Source organism: Gouania willdenowi, chromosome 7 (genome assembly GCF_900634775.1).
Source record: "Gouania willdenowi chromosome 7, fGouWil2.1, whole genome shotgun sequence".
Classification (NCBI taxonomy): domain Eukaryota; kingdom Metazoa; phylum Chordata; class Actinopteri; order Blenniiformes; family Gobiesocidae; genus Gouania; species Gouania willdenowi.
The window spans coordinates 33,293,671-33,311,052 of record NC_041050.1 but is presented as its reverse complement, the minus strand read 5'-3'; the positions used below and the strand labels follow the sequence as shown (position 1 = coordinate 33,311,052).

General features: G+C 36.4%; 1 protein-coding gene across 2 annotated transcripts in view; it reads left to right on the top strand.

Moving 5' to 3' along the window:
• Positions 1-13,013, top strand: part of pex14 (peroxisomal biogenesis factor 14) — a 66,448-nt gene extending 53,435 nt beyond the window's left edge. For both annotated transcript variants that reach the window (XM_028452659.1, XM_028452658.1), the window contains exons 8-9: positions 7,085-7,176; positions 11,085-13,013. In XM_028452659.1, coding sequence (XP_028308460.1) covers positions 7,085-7,176; positions 11,085-11,580 — 588 coding nt within the window. In that variant the 3' untranslated portion in view covers positions 11,581-13,013. The remainder of the gene's footprint in view (positions 1-7,084; positions 7,177-11,084) is intronic.
• Positions 13,014-17,382: the final 4,369 nt, after the last annotated feature.

Genomic DNA, 17,382 nt, shown 5'->3' with positions numbered 1-17,382 from the left:
AAATCCTTTTCTGGAAGCAAATATCCCTTGGGTCAGATTGACCCCAAGCGTAAAATGTGTTACAAATATTTGAGGATAGAAGGAGGGTTAATAGAGCTTCATCTTTAGCTTTAAAATGACGAAAGAGCTCAATAAACATAAAGTTCTTGGTTGATAACTGATGAGTGGAGAGCAATAGTTTCTCGAGGCCCTCATGTCCTAAAATATTGCCAATGCTCAAGTCATAACTACCTAAGACAGACAGTATTATTATACTGTATATCATCAGAACACAGGCCACAAAAAAGAATAGTGCATCTCATCATGGATCATAATCTTACACCATATTGTTCCTCATCGCCTTGATTTTTAAAGACGGTGTTCATAATCTGCCCTGAAGTGTATGTGTTAAAAGGTGCAGACTGCACCAAAACAATGCTGCTTACCTTTTTTTATAACACTGCTCATGAATTGCTTTATCATCTCAAGTCTTTAAGAATTTGTCAATCTTAGACATTGTTTTATGTCCACAGCGTGTGTAACCGTAGCATCTGGATATTGCAGGAAAACATATGCGGAAACATCTGCTTTGGCACAAATGACAAAGAGAAACACTGATGTCTCCTGGATGAATTTCATCAAAATACTATGACTCATATCACACTTTGTGCCATTAGCGGATATAAACCACACATTGAATCCCAAATTAGAATTGTGGGAGTGTTTGGTGGCACGATCAGATGAAAATCTAATGTCTATGGTTTTTCTGTCAATCAGAAATGAGTTCCCTTACCCAGATGGTATTTCTTTCTATTTGTCTTCACAAAATGTACTTCATTTGCTTTGAGGGCCTCTTTGGACAGCAACAGTTTATAAAAAAAGGTATATTCCCCATCAAAACACCCATTAAACAGATCATAAAATCAGCTTTACAGTAATGCATTGATCTTAAAATTTTCCTTCTGAGTTAGCACAAGGCCCTCTCTTGTCTCCAGCCATGAGGGAAATTGGAAAATTGTTTTCTCTTTTGGGATCTTTGATGAAAAACACATGTTGGATCTGGGGATCTACTTATCATTGACCATTTGTGGCTTTTACGGTTTCCTTCATTGCTTTGCTCAAAGTGCGCCACGCTTAGCAATTATACCTCTCAACACTGAAATGGGTCTTTAACCAGAAACATATGGAGACTTCTGTTTCCTCAACTGCTAAGTAAACATTTTTCCTAGTTTGAAACCACTTGACAGCAGTGTGTGCGTCCCCAAACTGAGAACCTGAATATAGACGTGAGTTTAGGTGGATTAGTTTGTGCCCACACCCAGCACTTTTCCAGATTTTTAATCTAGGACAATTTGTCTCTTTAACATTGTTGTCTCATGTCAGACCTGTGTAAAGACACAATCCTTTGCTCTAGTGTCAAGGATGAATTTACCCCAGGATGAATCATTCCTGATGTTAAACAGCCAACTCTATTTCTGCTCCATTATCATTACAAATCTGCCTTTTAACTGTGTTTGCCCTGCTGTCTCAACTCACTGATCGTTCTCTTTATTAGTAGATACTACATAGAGGATTAAAAACCGCCTCCTTGCTTGCATGAGACAAACTGCCAGTGGGAAAGTGCATAAATAGAGTGAAATCAATTCCACTGTACCAGTGTTTCCACTCAAAAACCCTTCTCTGGGGAGTTCCTTTTAAAACTAATTCCATCATAAATATACATGCATTACACGAAAACACACTGTCTGGCGGCAGAATAACTGTGAATTAATTTGCCTTCAGACACTCTTAAACAAGGCTTGTTAAAGATCTTATCTTGTTGCTAATGGTCCACAGGCATTTATCTTCATTTAGCCTGATGCACTGCCGTCCTTGGTACTGCTACAGTTGATGGTCTTTTTTTCTTTTGCTTGTAATATATCGCATTTATTTCTTTTTTAAGTTAAGCATGAGAAAAAGGCTAACCCCATCACTACTAAGCAGCCACCCGAGACACTTTAGTAACAAGGCTTTGAACTAGTGAGAGTGAATGTTTACTATGAACTGCTTTTTCTGAAGGAATAAAAACACACATAGCCAAACAGTGCTGGTGGACATGGTTTATAATATGTTAAGTTGGTGCCATTTGTTACGTTGTTGGGTTGGTTGGTTTGTAGGTTTGTTGCTTGTGCTAAGTGGTGAATTATGATCATTACTCCTCAGACCATGTCAAGCTGCCAGAGCCTGGTTCCTAGAGGTGTGATATACACCAATTACTTATAATCAGCGTAACAGATTAATCAAGAATTAAAGAATTTTGTTTTTCAGAAAACAAATGTATTTGGATATGAACTTGAATTTGTTTCTGTTTTTTGGTCTAACTCTTGACATTTTAGTTGAAGTATTTCATGTTGGCATAGTTTGTTATAAAAATGTATGTGTATGTATTGCGTCATCTTCGATAGCAAAATGAAATTTGTCCCAGTTAGTGTTTGTCTTAAAGGGATCCTTAACCCAAATTAAAAGATTGCTCAACTAAAAATACTATTATATGTAACCTTTACTAGCTGCAATGAGAGGCAACTTAGAAGCTGCATATGCAATAAAAAAAACTTTAAATGCACACTTGTGGAGGTCAACATGCTTGACAAACTGTGACGTAGTGATTATTTTGACTGATATTTTCAAAGACTGATTTGATGTTTCCTAGTAAGTGCAATATCAAATTCCTGGTTTTTCCATGAATAATGTCTAAGGAAGTGGAGGATGCGTAACTAAGCGCTAAAACGATTGATTAAAATGCTATTTCACTTAGTTATTTTTGTTTAGCCTTTATCTATTTAGAATACTATCATAAACTCGGAACCTAACATATTATTTTTTCTTTAGTTTAAAATGTATGGTGTGGTGTAAGTATTTATTTCCCTCTTGAAACAGTTGAAATTTTATCAAGCATTACTCAAGAATCAGTGACGTGTCATGAGCACTTGTGTTGGGTAGGCAGGGCATTGCAAATCAAGACCACCGATGTCGACACCAATGACAATTTCATATGTTTCAACTGGCAAGTGTTAATCTAACAAAATCAAGATCGTAAAACAAACTTAAACAATTATTTAATAGCAGCCTCTATACTCTCCCAACAAGATATATCTCATGAAATGGCAGCGCTTCCGTTGTTTGTATTGGAAACACAGACACACGGAGAAAATGCCGACGACAACAACAACTCAGAAGTCAGAACAGCCTCAGTGAGGCTCATCCACAAAGCCAATCCTTCCATTTGTACCATTCATTGTGGAAAGCCAGCAATGTTCTGACCTTACCTTTGCTGAAGGTCTGGTAGCTCAGGTGTTGGTCTCCCATCTTTTAAAAGCTGTTGTTTTCCTCAAGAGAAATTTTATTTATTGTCATCCCGCCTGTGGTATTATAATCCCGCCTACTAGCTAGAGAACTTACAGTGGCGTGCTCTATTAATTCACTAATGCACTGTGAAGGTACTGTACGTATAGCATTTAGCATAGCACGGTTACGTCCAAAGGCAGTGTAACAATCTTCCTTTTTACATAAATGGTTTTCATATTGGGGAACTGACTGCGCATGTGCAAACACATAAAAACACAGGCCATGAGGGCCAGAGGCAGAGCAGCAATGTGCCTTTGGGTGAGGGGTGTGGCCTCCTCCTGCCTTACAGCGGAGTGAGTTCTGTCTCTGCCATACTAGGAAATAGCTGTGTTTAGTCATTTGGACAATAAAACGCACAAAATGCTGACACTTTCAAAGTTATAGGTACTGTAGGCTATCGGAAATTGAAAAATACATTCTAATTAAAACAAATAATCAAAATATCAATTCACCCTTGGGTAGGCACTGCCTACTTTGCCTACACTTACTGCACGTCACTGTTAAGAATCAACTGGTTTCTTTAATACTGTCATTTAAAAGTTATTTTGATTAAACAGTAATGCAATCACTGTACATTTATTATTTGATGAAAAAAAGGAAATTAACTTTTAGATCTTATCTAAAGTCTACTTATTTCCTTGTGGTCCAGCTCACTGCTCACTTTTTAAAAGCTATGTAGCCCACGACCCAAACTCTTGATCCAACCCTGTGCCCTGTTGAATTTTAGATTTAGAAAATGACAGAAATCCTGTTAAAGCACTTATGAATACATTTTTTGCAACATTTGATATTTAATATCCATTTGAGAATTAGATTCCTATAATATCTTTAGTAGGCAACAGAATGACTTTTAAGGTCAAATCTTTTGATCAGCTTTGTTAAAACATTAGGACCTAAACCTCTGTTGGATATGTGTCCACACTTAAGGCAGGGCTTTTAAAGTTGACATAGTTTAATTCTCTCCTGTTACTGATACCCCACCACTCAGCCTCCACCCATGCACCTCAGTGCACTTAGCCCACGGTTCCAGCTCAGTGTGTGTACACACTGACATAATGTGTCTCTGAGCTGAAATCCAGTCCAGGCCCAACATTTAATAAGGTTTCTTCAGACTTAATAAGACATATGTCAGAGTTAGTGTTGTGTGACAAGCCTTGATGTGCGATATTATATGGTGCTGCTCTGTAGATAATGCATATCATGTATGCAGCTGGTGCTTAGCGCATCCACTCTGGAGATCTTTCTTAAGCTATTATAGTTAAGTATGAAGAAATTCTCCCATTTTTGTTATTTGAATAAATTGGCCTTATGTTGTCTTCTGTGTCTGAAATCTTTTAGCTCCGTCCATGCAGCAATTGAGCTTTTTTTAAAAGCTTAAACAAGACAGAAGCAGGATCCAGTCTTATTATACAGGAGCCTTGGGGAGGCAAGGGATTAGTATATTCTAATGAGGTGACAGCTGTAATAAGAGTGTCTTCAGCAGGCCTCCAAAGCACCACCACCACTAAAACACCACGGCTCCTTATCACTTAGGTTTAGGAGCTGATAAAATCCCCCCCCATACCCCCCAAAAAAGCTCTTGGTCATAATTTCTGTTGTCATTCACTTCTCTTTTTCTTTCTTCCTCCATCCACTGTAAATGAGTCTAATCCTTTTCAGATGGAATTCAATTAATTAATCTTATATTTAATTACAAGAAAAAGAGTTCAAGTTATCCTCTCTCCATTATAGAGGGTTCACATAATCAAACGCGCCTTCTCTACATTCAGGTTTATCCTAAAGTTACGTTTCACGATTGACGATTGTAGTTGAGCTCTTCTTCTTCTTCTTCTTCTTGTCGTTATCCGCCTCTAATTTATGAAAATACATCAATTTTCTATAGTGCTTTTTTGAGAACTCAAAGCCGCTTAATATAAGACAGACAAAAATAAAGAATGAAATAAAGAAATAACAATAAAAATAAGAAGGAAAAGGAGTTTGAAAAGGTGGGTTTTTAGGAGTGTTTTAAAGTTCTGAAATTATTCAGTCACAATTTAAAATGTGCAAGTTAATTTCTTCCATATGATCACTTAAATTTTGTGTAAATAATGTATTGCCCTCTTGAGTTAATTACTGACCAAATACTCGCTACACAAATAAACTTTACAATTCCTATAATTTGTCTTCATGCTAGATGTACTTATTAGAAATAAAATGCACAAAATTAATAGCTGGGCTATTTAGAAAAATATCCAACATTGATATGTCAAACAATCACAGAAATATGGACTTTGAGGCATTATCATATCATTGATAACTAGAAAAGCACTCGGAGAGCGCAGACCTCTGCCATGCAGCTTAAGCTCAGCTAACATGCTACAGTCACGGAAACATGGTAAAAACTCAAGATTACCATGACTACCTGTCAACATTGATTTGTGTGTATATATATATATATATATATATATATATATATATATATACACAGTATATATTCTTTTGTTAGCCAGAACATTACCAAAATGTAATCACCTGTTACATGTAAATTTTCTTGAAAATTTACTAAAAATCTGTTCATAACTTTTCAAGTAATTTTGCTAACACGGCGGACAGATTGACAGATAATTGGAGGGTAGAACATAACCTTACCGCTCTGCGCTTCACGCTTGGAGGAGGTAATAATAATAATGCATCACATTTATATAGCGCTTTTTTTTTTTTACAAGAAAGCTGCTTTACATAAGACAAACATAAATATAAATAAAGTAAAATGTTTAAAAAGTAAAATCATTATAAGTATTGTGGATAAAATATATGCAAAGGCAGGTCTTTAAGAGGGGGGCTTACATGTGACCAGTAAAAATTATAGTTCACTATTATTCTCAAAAATTAAAACCTGACCTGACTTTTTATGGACTCGAAAGGAGTGGTAAATAAAACAATTGCTTTACAGTTTAATGGATTATTTTTTATCTTTTCTCGACATTTTTTCTTCTTCCTTTAGTCTTATCATCCCATTATTATCCCCGATCTTAAATCTTTCCCCCATTTAATACTTTAATGTTGGTGATTTTCTTGAACTTGCAGTTGTATCAGTACAGTAGGCAGTGGCCATGTAGAGCTTCTTTGCCTTGATTATAACTCGTCATTTTATAGCTCCCTCTGTCAAAGTCCATTCTTGAAAAAGTGCTGCAGAGGCAGATTTTCAGCAGCAATTTGCTATTCAAATACTCTCCCATTATACCCCGTAGTATTTCAAGCAGCACCAGAGTGTGTGATAACACAGGCCTTTGATAAAAGACCAAAAGAACAAAACAAAGTGCAAAGCTTTGGTCTGCCGTTATGAATGTGCCTATTGTTTATTATAGCCATTATTCCAAACACTGCACCGTGGCCTGATCTTTTCTAGATCCTATGGAAAATTATGTAAAAAAGAGAAAGAACAACAAACGAAACAAAAAACAGCAGGATACACTCTCACTGGGTTCTCTGAATACATAAAGGACGGGTAGTTTTTTGAGGTTGTTATAAGGATGCATGCCCTGACTACACAAAAACATGTGGTGTTCAGTGTTTGCATTGGTCACATTTGTTTATCCAGCTTTTTTGTTTTTTCTTCTTTTTTAAAAAATATTTCCTCTTGTTAGAACACCAACACTAAACTGACTTTTTGATTCTACCTCAGCTGTATATAAGTGTGTGTGTGTGTGTGTAACTTAATTCATGTTTTTTTACCCCACAGTCTACGTCCTCAACCAACCGTGTCCTGGACAATCAGACAGTTGCAGAGCTGAAGGCTGAAATTGCCTCTTTGAAGGGCTTACTGCTCAGCAGGTAACAGTCATCCAGACCCCTGGTCTATAAAAAGGCCCGTGTGTTACTGTGTGTTTGTGTCTATGTGTGTCTTTGACACTTAAAAGGCACTATTTATCAATATAATGCTCCCTTGTGAATGTGATTGGAATTGTATTTTTGTAGAATGTAATTAAAGAGAAACATTAATTTATATGTACATATAAACTAGTGATGCACCAAAATTCCAGCCGCCAAAAAGTTTCAGCCGAAAATGGCCCAAAAGTGCATTTTTGAAACACTTTTCTCACAGAAACAAGCCGACCCTAACAGGATGTTGTAAAGACGCGAGCGTTTGTCTGGAAACGGCCAACTTCTACACGCTCTGTGTGCCTCAAAGAACATGCTTGGATAATAAATAAAGCTAAGAAGCTGATTTTAATCAAGAACTTTGATGAATTTTGTGTTTTAATGAGAGATTATATTTAATTCGACACTCTTTCAGCAGCCCCGTCATTTATAGGTCTGCAATATTATTTAATGTATGAGTGGGTTCAAGTTAAAATTTGTATTTTTTTTATTTTATATTGTGCATTGTTGGAATGTCAGCGCTAAATAAATACTTTCATATTTTTTATTGATTTATTCTTTTAAGCATTAATATGAATTTATACAATTGCAATGTTTTAATTTTAGTGATGTTGTTACAGCTGCTTAATAATGTAACAGATGCTGAGCCCAAAGCGTAAAAACATTTTGCCTTTTTTAAATATTTAGATTATTTATTTATGTATATATATTAGAGGTGTCCCTATCGGATATCGGTCCGATATCAGCCTGAAAATGGAGATCGGATTCAAATTGCCAATTTTTTTTATTTATTTTTTTCAATTGTAAAATAATGTAGATCTTATGTTGAAGGTTAAAATTAATGTACCCAATTGGTTAATAATAAATGGGTCGTTTTTTTTTTTTTATATACCTACTGTTGCTGACTATTGTTCTCTGAGTGACATCACTTGATCAAGCCTTTTCTAACGTTCAACACTACAAAATAAGTAATATAATTTTTTTTTTATTAAAGGAAGAAAAAAAAGTATGTATGTATGATTCATGTTGATATCGGATTAGTATCGGTATCGTCAGACACGCAAGGCTGAAATATCGGTATCATATCGGAAATGAAAAAGTTGTATGTACTGTAAGTTACCAAAAATGTCAAGGTTCTCTAAAATGCTTTAATTATATGCAGTATATATATATATATATACAGTACATATATTTTTGCATACGTGTATGATCCTACTCTCTACATTGAAACAATAAGCCCTTTAATCCTTAATCATTGACTCACTCTATAATGTAATAAAGTTATTTTACTATTAGGGGAAAAATATTTTCCCTGCCCCATAATGTAATAACAAATGTAATTGTTACATCATTGAACAGTTATTACATTTCAGGCTTTAATTTAAGAAAACATTTATAACAATTTGGGTTTTTGTTACATATCTTCATTTTGGACATTTTGAATAAAATGGTTGACTGGCATAAGTATAAATGCCATCAAAGAAGCGCAAAAGCTGTCATTGTTCACAGAGTGAAATCATTTCTAACTTGTTTTATTTTTGATGCTATGAAAGGAATCAGTTCGTCACTATTGCGTGATTGAAGCCCTTAAAGCTTGTACTGAAAATAAAGATACATAATAAGAGGTGATACTCAGTTTGACTGACTTAACTTAAAGTTCAACTTCAAAACAAGCCGAGTGTGTACGCGATCACGCTAGGCTGAAAATGTGTGCATGAATAAAACAAATACAATAGAGCTATAGAAGGCACTGTCACATTGCTCTTGCAAATTGCATACTTGATTGCACCAATTCTTCCACCATCCAATTAGCATACTGCAGTCATCAGTTGGTCGTCTGTGTTTTTTAATACCTTTAGTGGTGAATATAAGGCAATCACGTATGGTATGAGCCGAGTTCCTCTGCGGCAACTTGATAAAAGCAAAAACAAAAGTGTGCGTTAGAGATGAAAGATCACTGATGTGAATAGAAGAATAAATCTCATCTGGAGTTTTAAGAAGAAATCCGATTGGACTGGACTAGACTTTCCTTCTTAAGCAGCGCAGCTCTTTAATTTATCGAGGTGTAGCTCAGGCCCATTAGCATGCATGATGATGTATCAGTGTCTGATGGGAAGAAGTAAGAGTATACATCAGGAAACCAGCGAGGACTAAAATTGCCTCAGAACCTTATAGTTGATGCTTTTGCTCCCCCTCATACATCCTAATGAGTAATAATCTCTTTGTCATTTGCTTTATTGAAATTCATTCCGACTCTTTACAATGTTTTTCTGGCAAAGACTTGAATCGTGAAATAAAAGCTCTTCATCACCATCTGTCTCTAAATGTGTTCCCTTCTTGTTTAAATGATCCTTTTTAAGGCACCAACAAGTGCCGAACTCCTTCACCGTTATCTTTTTGATCATAAAACGCTGGAGTGTGTGTAATTAAAAAATCTTGGAGCATCTTTGCCAGGTGTGTGGAACATCTGGCTGTTTGGGGGAGAAAAAACTATTTCCTCGTGTAATTACGACAATGACATTGAGTGCTGTGTTGTTGCTGCATGTCAACATGTCAACAAGGCAGTTTTCTCTGTAGATCCATGACTCATAGAGCAGTGAATCAGTCTATGGCCATGGTTTGACTCAGTTCAATTCAACTTTATTTCTATAGCGCAAATGGTCATCTTGTAAAGCTTATAAAAATCTAAAATTTTTGAGGAAAAACCCAACATTAACATGCGTCAGCTACAGTGGGGAGAAAAAAAACTCCCATTTAACGTGAAGAAATCCCCAGTAGAACCAGGCTCAGAGGTGGCAGCCATCTGCTTTGACCGGTTGGGGTTAGTGGACAGAAAGAGATCAGAACAGGATAGAGAGATAGAACATCAGAGTGTCCCAGACTAGTTGAGCCTTAAACCACAGATCAGGAACATCCAGTTCCAGAGTCAAGAGAAGGGCGCGGAGAAGGCACAGACTGCAGAAAAACATGATAAAGTATTACCAGGTCTGTCTGCATGGAAACACCTGGTGCTAGACCATGTGTGAGTGGAATGAGAATGGGGTGGACGTCAGTGTAAATGGTGTGTAAGCAGTGTGGTGGGTATATTACAGGGGGCAGAAGTGGGGGATAAACTACAACCAGAATCAGGGTCAATTTTAATTGTAATTTTAGAAATCTGTTGCTGTCGTAATCTTAATTAAAATGCAATTGAGTTTAGATAATTGACTTTGCAATTGTAATTGCCATGAAAATTCAATTAAAATTCAATTATAATTTATCGCAAAACAGGGGAACCATGTTACAGTTTTATGTACAGTTCTACACATATGTAGTTAACAATTATTAAAATATGTTTCATATCAAGCTTTACTACATTTTACTGTTTAAAAACATCAATTGAAATCTTAACAGTTTACTGACAAAAAATCAGCTCAGACACCCCCACACCAAAAATATTAAAACCTATGTTTTCATTGATTAGGAAGTCTAACAATGTAACCAATAGATTGGAAATAAATTAGATGATAGATATTTGTTTTTAGTGTATTTTACGACTGATTTATGAGCCGTTATCATAAGAGATGCTAACACAAGAGGAAGCTTAACTATTTTAAGGTTAGTTATTTCAGGCTCAGTAAATGTGATTAATTGTAATTGAACTTTAGTAATTGAGAACGTAATTGTAATGGACTTTCTGAGTCGGACTATGTTTAAATGTGATGCCGCTCAAAGGCAAGGACGATAGGGCACTAACAGGTCTTTAAGATATACAGGATCTTGATCATGTACTATCAATTATTATTATTTGCAATGTGAGAAAAAGCATTTTCTTTTTGGAAATAACCTTACACATCACTTTTCATTTTTTCCTCCCACAGGAGACAATTCCCCTCCACTCCTGCCATCCCAAAGATCCCATCGTGGCAGATTCCCGTGGCCTCGCCTTCTGCATCGGGTTCTTCGTGTGTTAACCACAATAACAGCAGCAGCGACATCTCCCCCCTCAGCAACGAGTCCACTAACTCCTCCCCCATTAAAGATGGTCTCCACAGTCCCCCAAACTCACTGGGAGGGCCTGACGGAGGATCACATGGCATCAATGGGGAGATCAGCGGTGCTAGCCTGGGTGCAACGCTACTCCCTGACCAGGTCCGCATGGAAGTCCAGGGGGAGGAGGAGAAGATAGAGGAAGAAGAAGAAGAAGAAGAAGAAGAAGAGGAGGATGATGATGAGGATGATGGTGACAACCCTATAGAAGTGCATGGTCTAAGCATGCAGACAGAGGACCGACTGGGTGGAGATGGACAGATTAATGAACAGGTGGAGAAACTGAGGCGACCCGAGGGGGCCAGCAATGAAAGTGAAGTGGATTAGACCAAGAAAGCACAAAGTCCTCTAATCAGCGACAGATTCACTGCTCAGAAATACCTCCCACCGTTGCCCCTATAAATGTAACTTATTACGAATAATTCTACAGACAAAAAGGCAAAGGAGACAAATATCTGAATGTCAGGTCACAGATTGTATTACGCACATTACTTTTTGAACAAAAAAATAAGTAAAAATGTTGTGTTAATGGGATAATAATGAGACTCGTGTGACTGATTGTTTGTAATTTCAATGATTTGGTCGGATAATTAACATTTTCCTGCCTTGGTTTCTTTGTATCTGTAGAGACCAAAGAGGCAGCGTGTGTGTGCGCGTGTGCTCTCTACAGTGCTGCAGTGGGTCAGGAATCATATGCTGCTGCTTCACTTTCACTTACCACCAGCTTCAGGTGGAGAATCAGCAGAGTTTGCCTTCCTGTTGATGCCAATAGGATTGGACAAGCACTTCCAGGGCCAGAGCTTTTAGCTTCTTTTATGTGTCCTTTTGCATTGAAGTCACTCTGTCAATAATTCACAAGGCCAGCAGGGTGACATTTGGGTGAAATAAAAGCCCTGAAATTGGAGATTAGAATGTGATGACGGGCTTTGTTCCACTCTGGTGTCACAGAGCGTATACGCTCAAAGGAAGGAAAGATGAATGTTTTTCCCCTCGCTCTCTCTCTTTTTTCCCTCATCGGGGGCTGAATTGTGCGTATTCCACGAGTGTGTTTGTGTGCACGGCAGGTGAGGAAACCCAGACTGTCTGCTGAGCTCTTTATGTGTCTCAAGCAGGGCCTCTGATTTGGTTTGTGTAGTATGTTAATAATCAAATGATCAACAAATAACAGATGTATTAGTTCATGCAGCTTGAAATGTCAAGAAGGCTAAAAGTGGAAATCTAATACACAAAAGCCTCGTTGCGTTTGCACTGTTTTCTGCGACGAACCCTGCGGTCCAAATTATCTCAGGCCTCCCACAGTGAATAATCTTTACAGAAAACATCGCCAATATTTTGTAATTAAGCTGCAGATGGGAGTGCACAACTTCTGTGATTGCTTTACTTTTTGTCCGTGTGGAGGTGGGAAAATGTCCCGTGATTGAAATGGAAAGTAATGAATGAATACTCTACTTATTGAATTACTCACTCTGTCTGCAGCTGTAGAAAAAAGCTCCCTGAGGAAGGAGGAGTAACAGCACTCTGAAACTGAAAAAAAGGTTGAATATTATCAAAAGAGATGCATTTTGCCTACTGAGATGAATGACGAGTTAACACTGCAGTATGTTATTTTTACTGTTTTAATAATGAGATTTGACTTCAAACACAGATTCATGATTCATCATTCCCGCTGTAGTTTTACTGTCTGGTCTTTTGTATTCTACTGAACACTGTCATTGGTTAACTTGGACTGTAATAAAGTAGTTTACTGCAATATATACCAATGATTGTTTTTTTTTTTTTTTTTTTGCAAACAAATTAAACAAGATAAAATGAAATATCATTTTTTTTTTTTGCTAAATTTGTAGTGTTTGTTTTTAGCTTGAAATGAAATCTTAGCAGAAAGCTTTGGTTTAATGTATTTATTTTATACCAAGTTATTTCTGAGGTTGATGGACTATGTCAGTGTTTTTCACCCTTGGGGTTGAGACCCCATGTGGGGTCGGCCTGGAGTTTAAATGGGGTTGTCTGAAAGGTCTCGTAATTGGTAAATAAAAAAAAATCAGTGATTAAAAATAAATTTTTGAAATTTTTAGTTGTTCTTTTTCAAATCAGAACATCACACATATTTAAACAATTGTATTCGATACTTTCACTTTGCCAAATAGTTATTAATTATAATAATGATAGAATGCAGTGAAAAATATATATATATATATGAGCTTACACATTGTCACTAATCCTGTCTTTGTTTTACAGTATAACAAACATGATCAAAACCTAATTCTAGAAAGAAAAAAAAAAGTCTTATTTTGAAATCTTCACAGTGTTCCTAATCCTGACTAAACCAGTGCGACGGTTTGAGTTTACCTCCGTGCTGAGATTATAACCCTAACCCTAACATAATCCAATAAACAAATTAAACACGTGTCCGTTCACTTTGAAAACAAAAATGAATTATTTTTTTCAGCAAAAAATAATTTTCCGGTAGTGCGCATGTGCGCGCATGCATATATATGCACATACACAATCTCAGTACGATGCTCTCTCAGTACATGACACCAGAATAAGCTAAAGCAGTGTTTCGTGCTCCCCTTTAAAGAATGAAAAACTTTCAGGGCCCATCATCACAAAATAAGGTATAATTCTTGATTGAAAAAGGTAAAAGCTGATCATTCTTGTTCAAAAGTCAAAACAAAAAACATAAAATTGCAATCACATATTTTAGAACAGTGATAATAAAGTTGTTTGAGTGCAAAGAAGAAAATATTTATATATTTTCTATTTCATGGTGGGGCATGCCCTCCAGTTTGGGAACCACTGAGCTGAAGCTACTGGTAAGAACAGGAGTAAGTTAGAGAAGGGGTTGTTCTCATGCATACATATGACAAGTTTAAAATAGTCATTTTTCATCACCAATATATTAATCTCTAGTCGTCTGATAAACCAGAATCCAGACCAGATATAGTCTCTGCCTCCAGTCAGCTGCTGTTATGAGTTCAGGAACTATCTGATCACCCATATCAGCAGGTATAGGTCCAAAAGAAGTAAAAGGAAACCTTTTTTTTTTTTTTTAACTCACCTCTAACAACATTTGGGGGTGTTGGGAACATGACAATGCAGGGACTTTCACAGGTTTTTTCTGTTTATTTCCAGAAATGACTCTTTATTTTGTAATGACTCGCATGTGAAAAGCCCTGTTTATTCTGTGGGTGGATCTTCACTCTGGTTGTAGAGAACTTATACTGTAGGAAATTGAGGTGGTTTTTCATAGAAACTACTGTATGTGAGAGACACAAAGATTCAATTACATTTTTTTTCTTCTATTTTTCCAACTCCTCTTTCCTGACAAAAGTCCATTTTAAACCATCCCAACTTCAACCCTTTCTAAAACTGCAATGATAAATGCACTTTACAATTTCAACATGAATAGTATTTGGAAATGAGTGTCAGAATATACTCTTTATTAGAAGAAAAACACCCACCTGCTGAAGACAACTTGACACCACACTTCCTTAGTTTTGTGAGGAAGGTGCTAAAGCAATTTGCACTTTGTGATGAAACAACATTTGCACTGTAAGTGGATGTAGGCTCTGAACTGCAGGGTTTTTTTTCCCAGCAGTGTCTCAATCTTAGAAACCTTAGAAAGCACTCAATCTTTTGTTCTTTTTAAATTTACTCGTGCAGTTGTGGAAATTACATCCCGAGTTGAACTGCTTAGATATGTTAACTTGGAAAATTCAGGAGATCTGTGGTTAAATGAATTTAAATTGTGGTTCATGTTTATTTATTTACTATTAATGTTATAATGTAATAAAACTATGTCTTGCGTTGTTAGCATTACATTTTTAGAGCCAAATACTTTGTTTGGTCATCAACTGTATTTTATAAGTATGTTTAATCCTTTCTAACTATAATGTGTTCAATTATTAATATATAATACAAGGATTTAGAACACATGTCAAGGCCCGGTGGCCAAATCCGGCCCTTTAGAGCATCCAATTTGGCCCGCAGGAGACATTAAAAATAATTTCTCAAGCAATTCCACAAAATTCATCTAAATTACACAAAAATTGGTTATAAAATCAAGAATATTTGAAGTGAAGATCTGGGAGGGACTGATATTGGCACATTTATTTGCTCTTTTTCCATATAAATCTGTGGCCCACTTGAGATCAAACTGGTCCCCTGAACTAAAATGACTTTGACACCACCACTGGTTTAGATGAACAACATTTTCCATTTCAAAATAAAAGCTTGTTGGGGAAACCTATTCCTAACCATCCAAACTGTGACCATTAGAAAAGCTGAAGTTTCTTTTCTGCTTACACATCCTATGTTACACATTTCTCACTCATCCTGTGTGAGAATTGTCAGTATATCTGCTAAGTAAACTTTACAAAAGTTCAAACCTTGAACAAAACCTAAATTAGCAAACTGGCATTCTAATTGAGACCAAACATTACCTCACTTTGTTTTTCTGATATGTCCGTGTCTTTGATTTATCTCCCTTAAAAGAAACATTAGCTCTGATATTAGGCACTCTGAGCCCTGCCATGCATTATCATGTGTATGAATTTAATTTCTCAAGCCTAAATGATCAATAGCATTTCACATATTAATGAGGTGTATAAACTTCTCTGAGGTTCGATACCCCATCCCTTTGTAATCCATTAACCTCTCCCTGGAGTTCAGGCCAACCTTAGATTTATAGGGACCTACTGTAATAAATCCAAATGTACATCATTTAGTGTCTTTGGGGACTTGCTGTGCATTCCTGTCTAGAAAGCATCATTTATTCTACCTTCATATTCTCATCTACATTTTAAATAAGTCAACAGGATCCAGGGGAGTTTTTTCATCTGTCTTTTGTACTTTTCCTCTGTATAACTAGTGTGTTCGGCTTCAATGTGAACCTGTGTGTGGCAGTGAGCAAGGGATTGTTTGTCCAAAGCAACACCTTGGTTTTGACACCATTTGGCTCCCTGGTTGGGAGCCCTAACCTCATCAATCTTGCTGCTAAACGGAGAGCACTCAATAGGATAGTGTATCGACGCGCTCTGAACTCCATTGTTCACTGGAACTGAGCACTCAGCAGGTTAGAGGGCTGAGTGTCTTCTTGGATCAATGCTGGAGTTGTTAGCCCGTGGCAGCAGTCAGAGGGTGACAGGGGCTCCATCTGAATGCACACGTTTTCTACGCTCAATCAAAACTCCTCTTCACGTCTTACAGTGTTGGTTCAGTTTACTTACAGTAACATCACAGGTTGTGCATCCCTTAAGACATCAAGCTCCACTCGCCATTTAGATGACCACCATTAATGGGAGGCGTACGGAAATTTGAATAGAAAAGGTCACACGAGCAGCAGGAAGGCCCCATTATGAACTGGTGATCCTTAACAGGGCAGCGTTAGCACTATTTAACAATAGCCATATTTACATGAGAGCTGTAATTACCCTTTAATTCAGAATAAAAATTCAATCCTCTTTAAACTGACCTTGTAAAGACCTAATTCCAAATTAAAATGGCCATTCCGAATGAGTTTCAGTTACAGTTACATTTTCAATTACCCATGTTCAATTAAAATTCAATTACAATTACAGTTACCAGCATTTTTTCCTGATTACAGTTTAATTACAATTGTCTTTTTTTATCCTGAGATAGTGACTTACAATTACGTTCTGAATTACTAAAGTTCAATTCTAACTAATCATAAATAACATAATACAAGTTTACCTTCCTCTTGTGTTAACGGGTCCTAAATCAGCTGTAAAATACACTAAAAACAATTATTCTATCTATCATTTAATTTCTTTCCTATCTATTGGTTGCCCTGTTAGGCTTCCTAATCAATGAAAATGTAGGTATTCATATTTTTCGTGTGGGTGTCTGAGCCTTTCTTCTATCAGTATACTCCTCGGTTTAATTCTTTTTTTAATGGTATAATATGGGAAAGCTTAATTTGAAACATATTTTAATAATTGTTAACTACATATGTGTAGAACTGTACATGAAAGTGTAACATTGTTCCCCGGTTTTGCTTTAAATTATAATTTTTATAAAATTTTCAAGGCAATTACAATTACAATATCAATTATCTGAACTCAATCATAATTTAATTATTATTACGACAGCAACAGATTTTTAAAATTA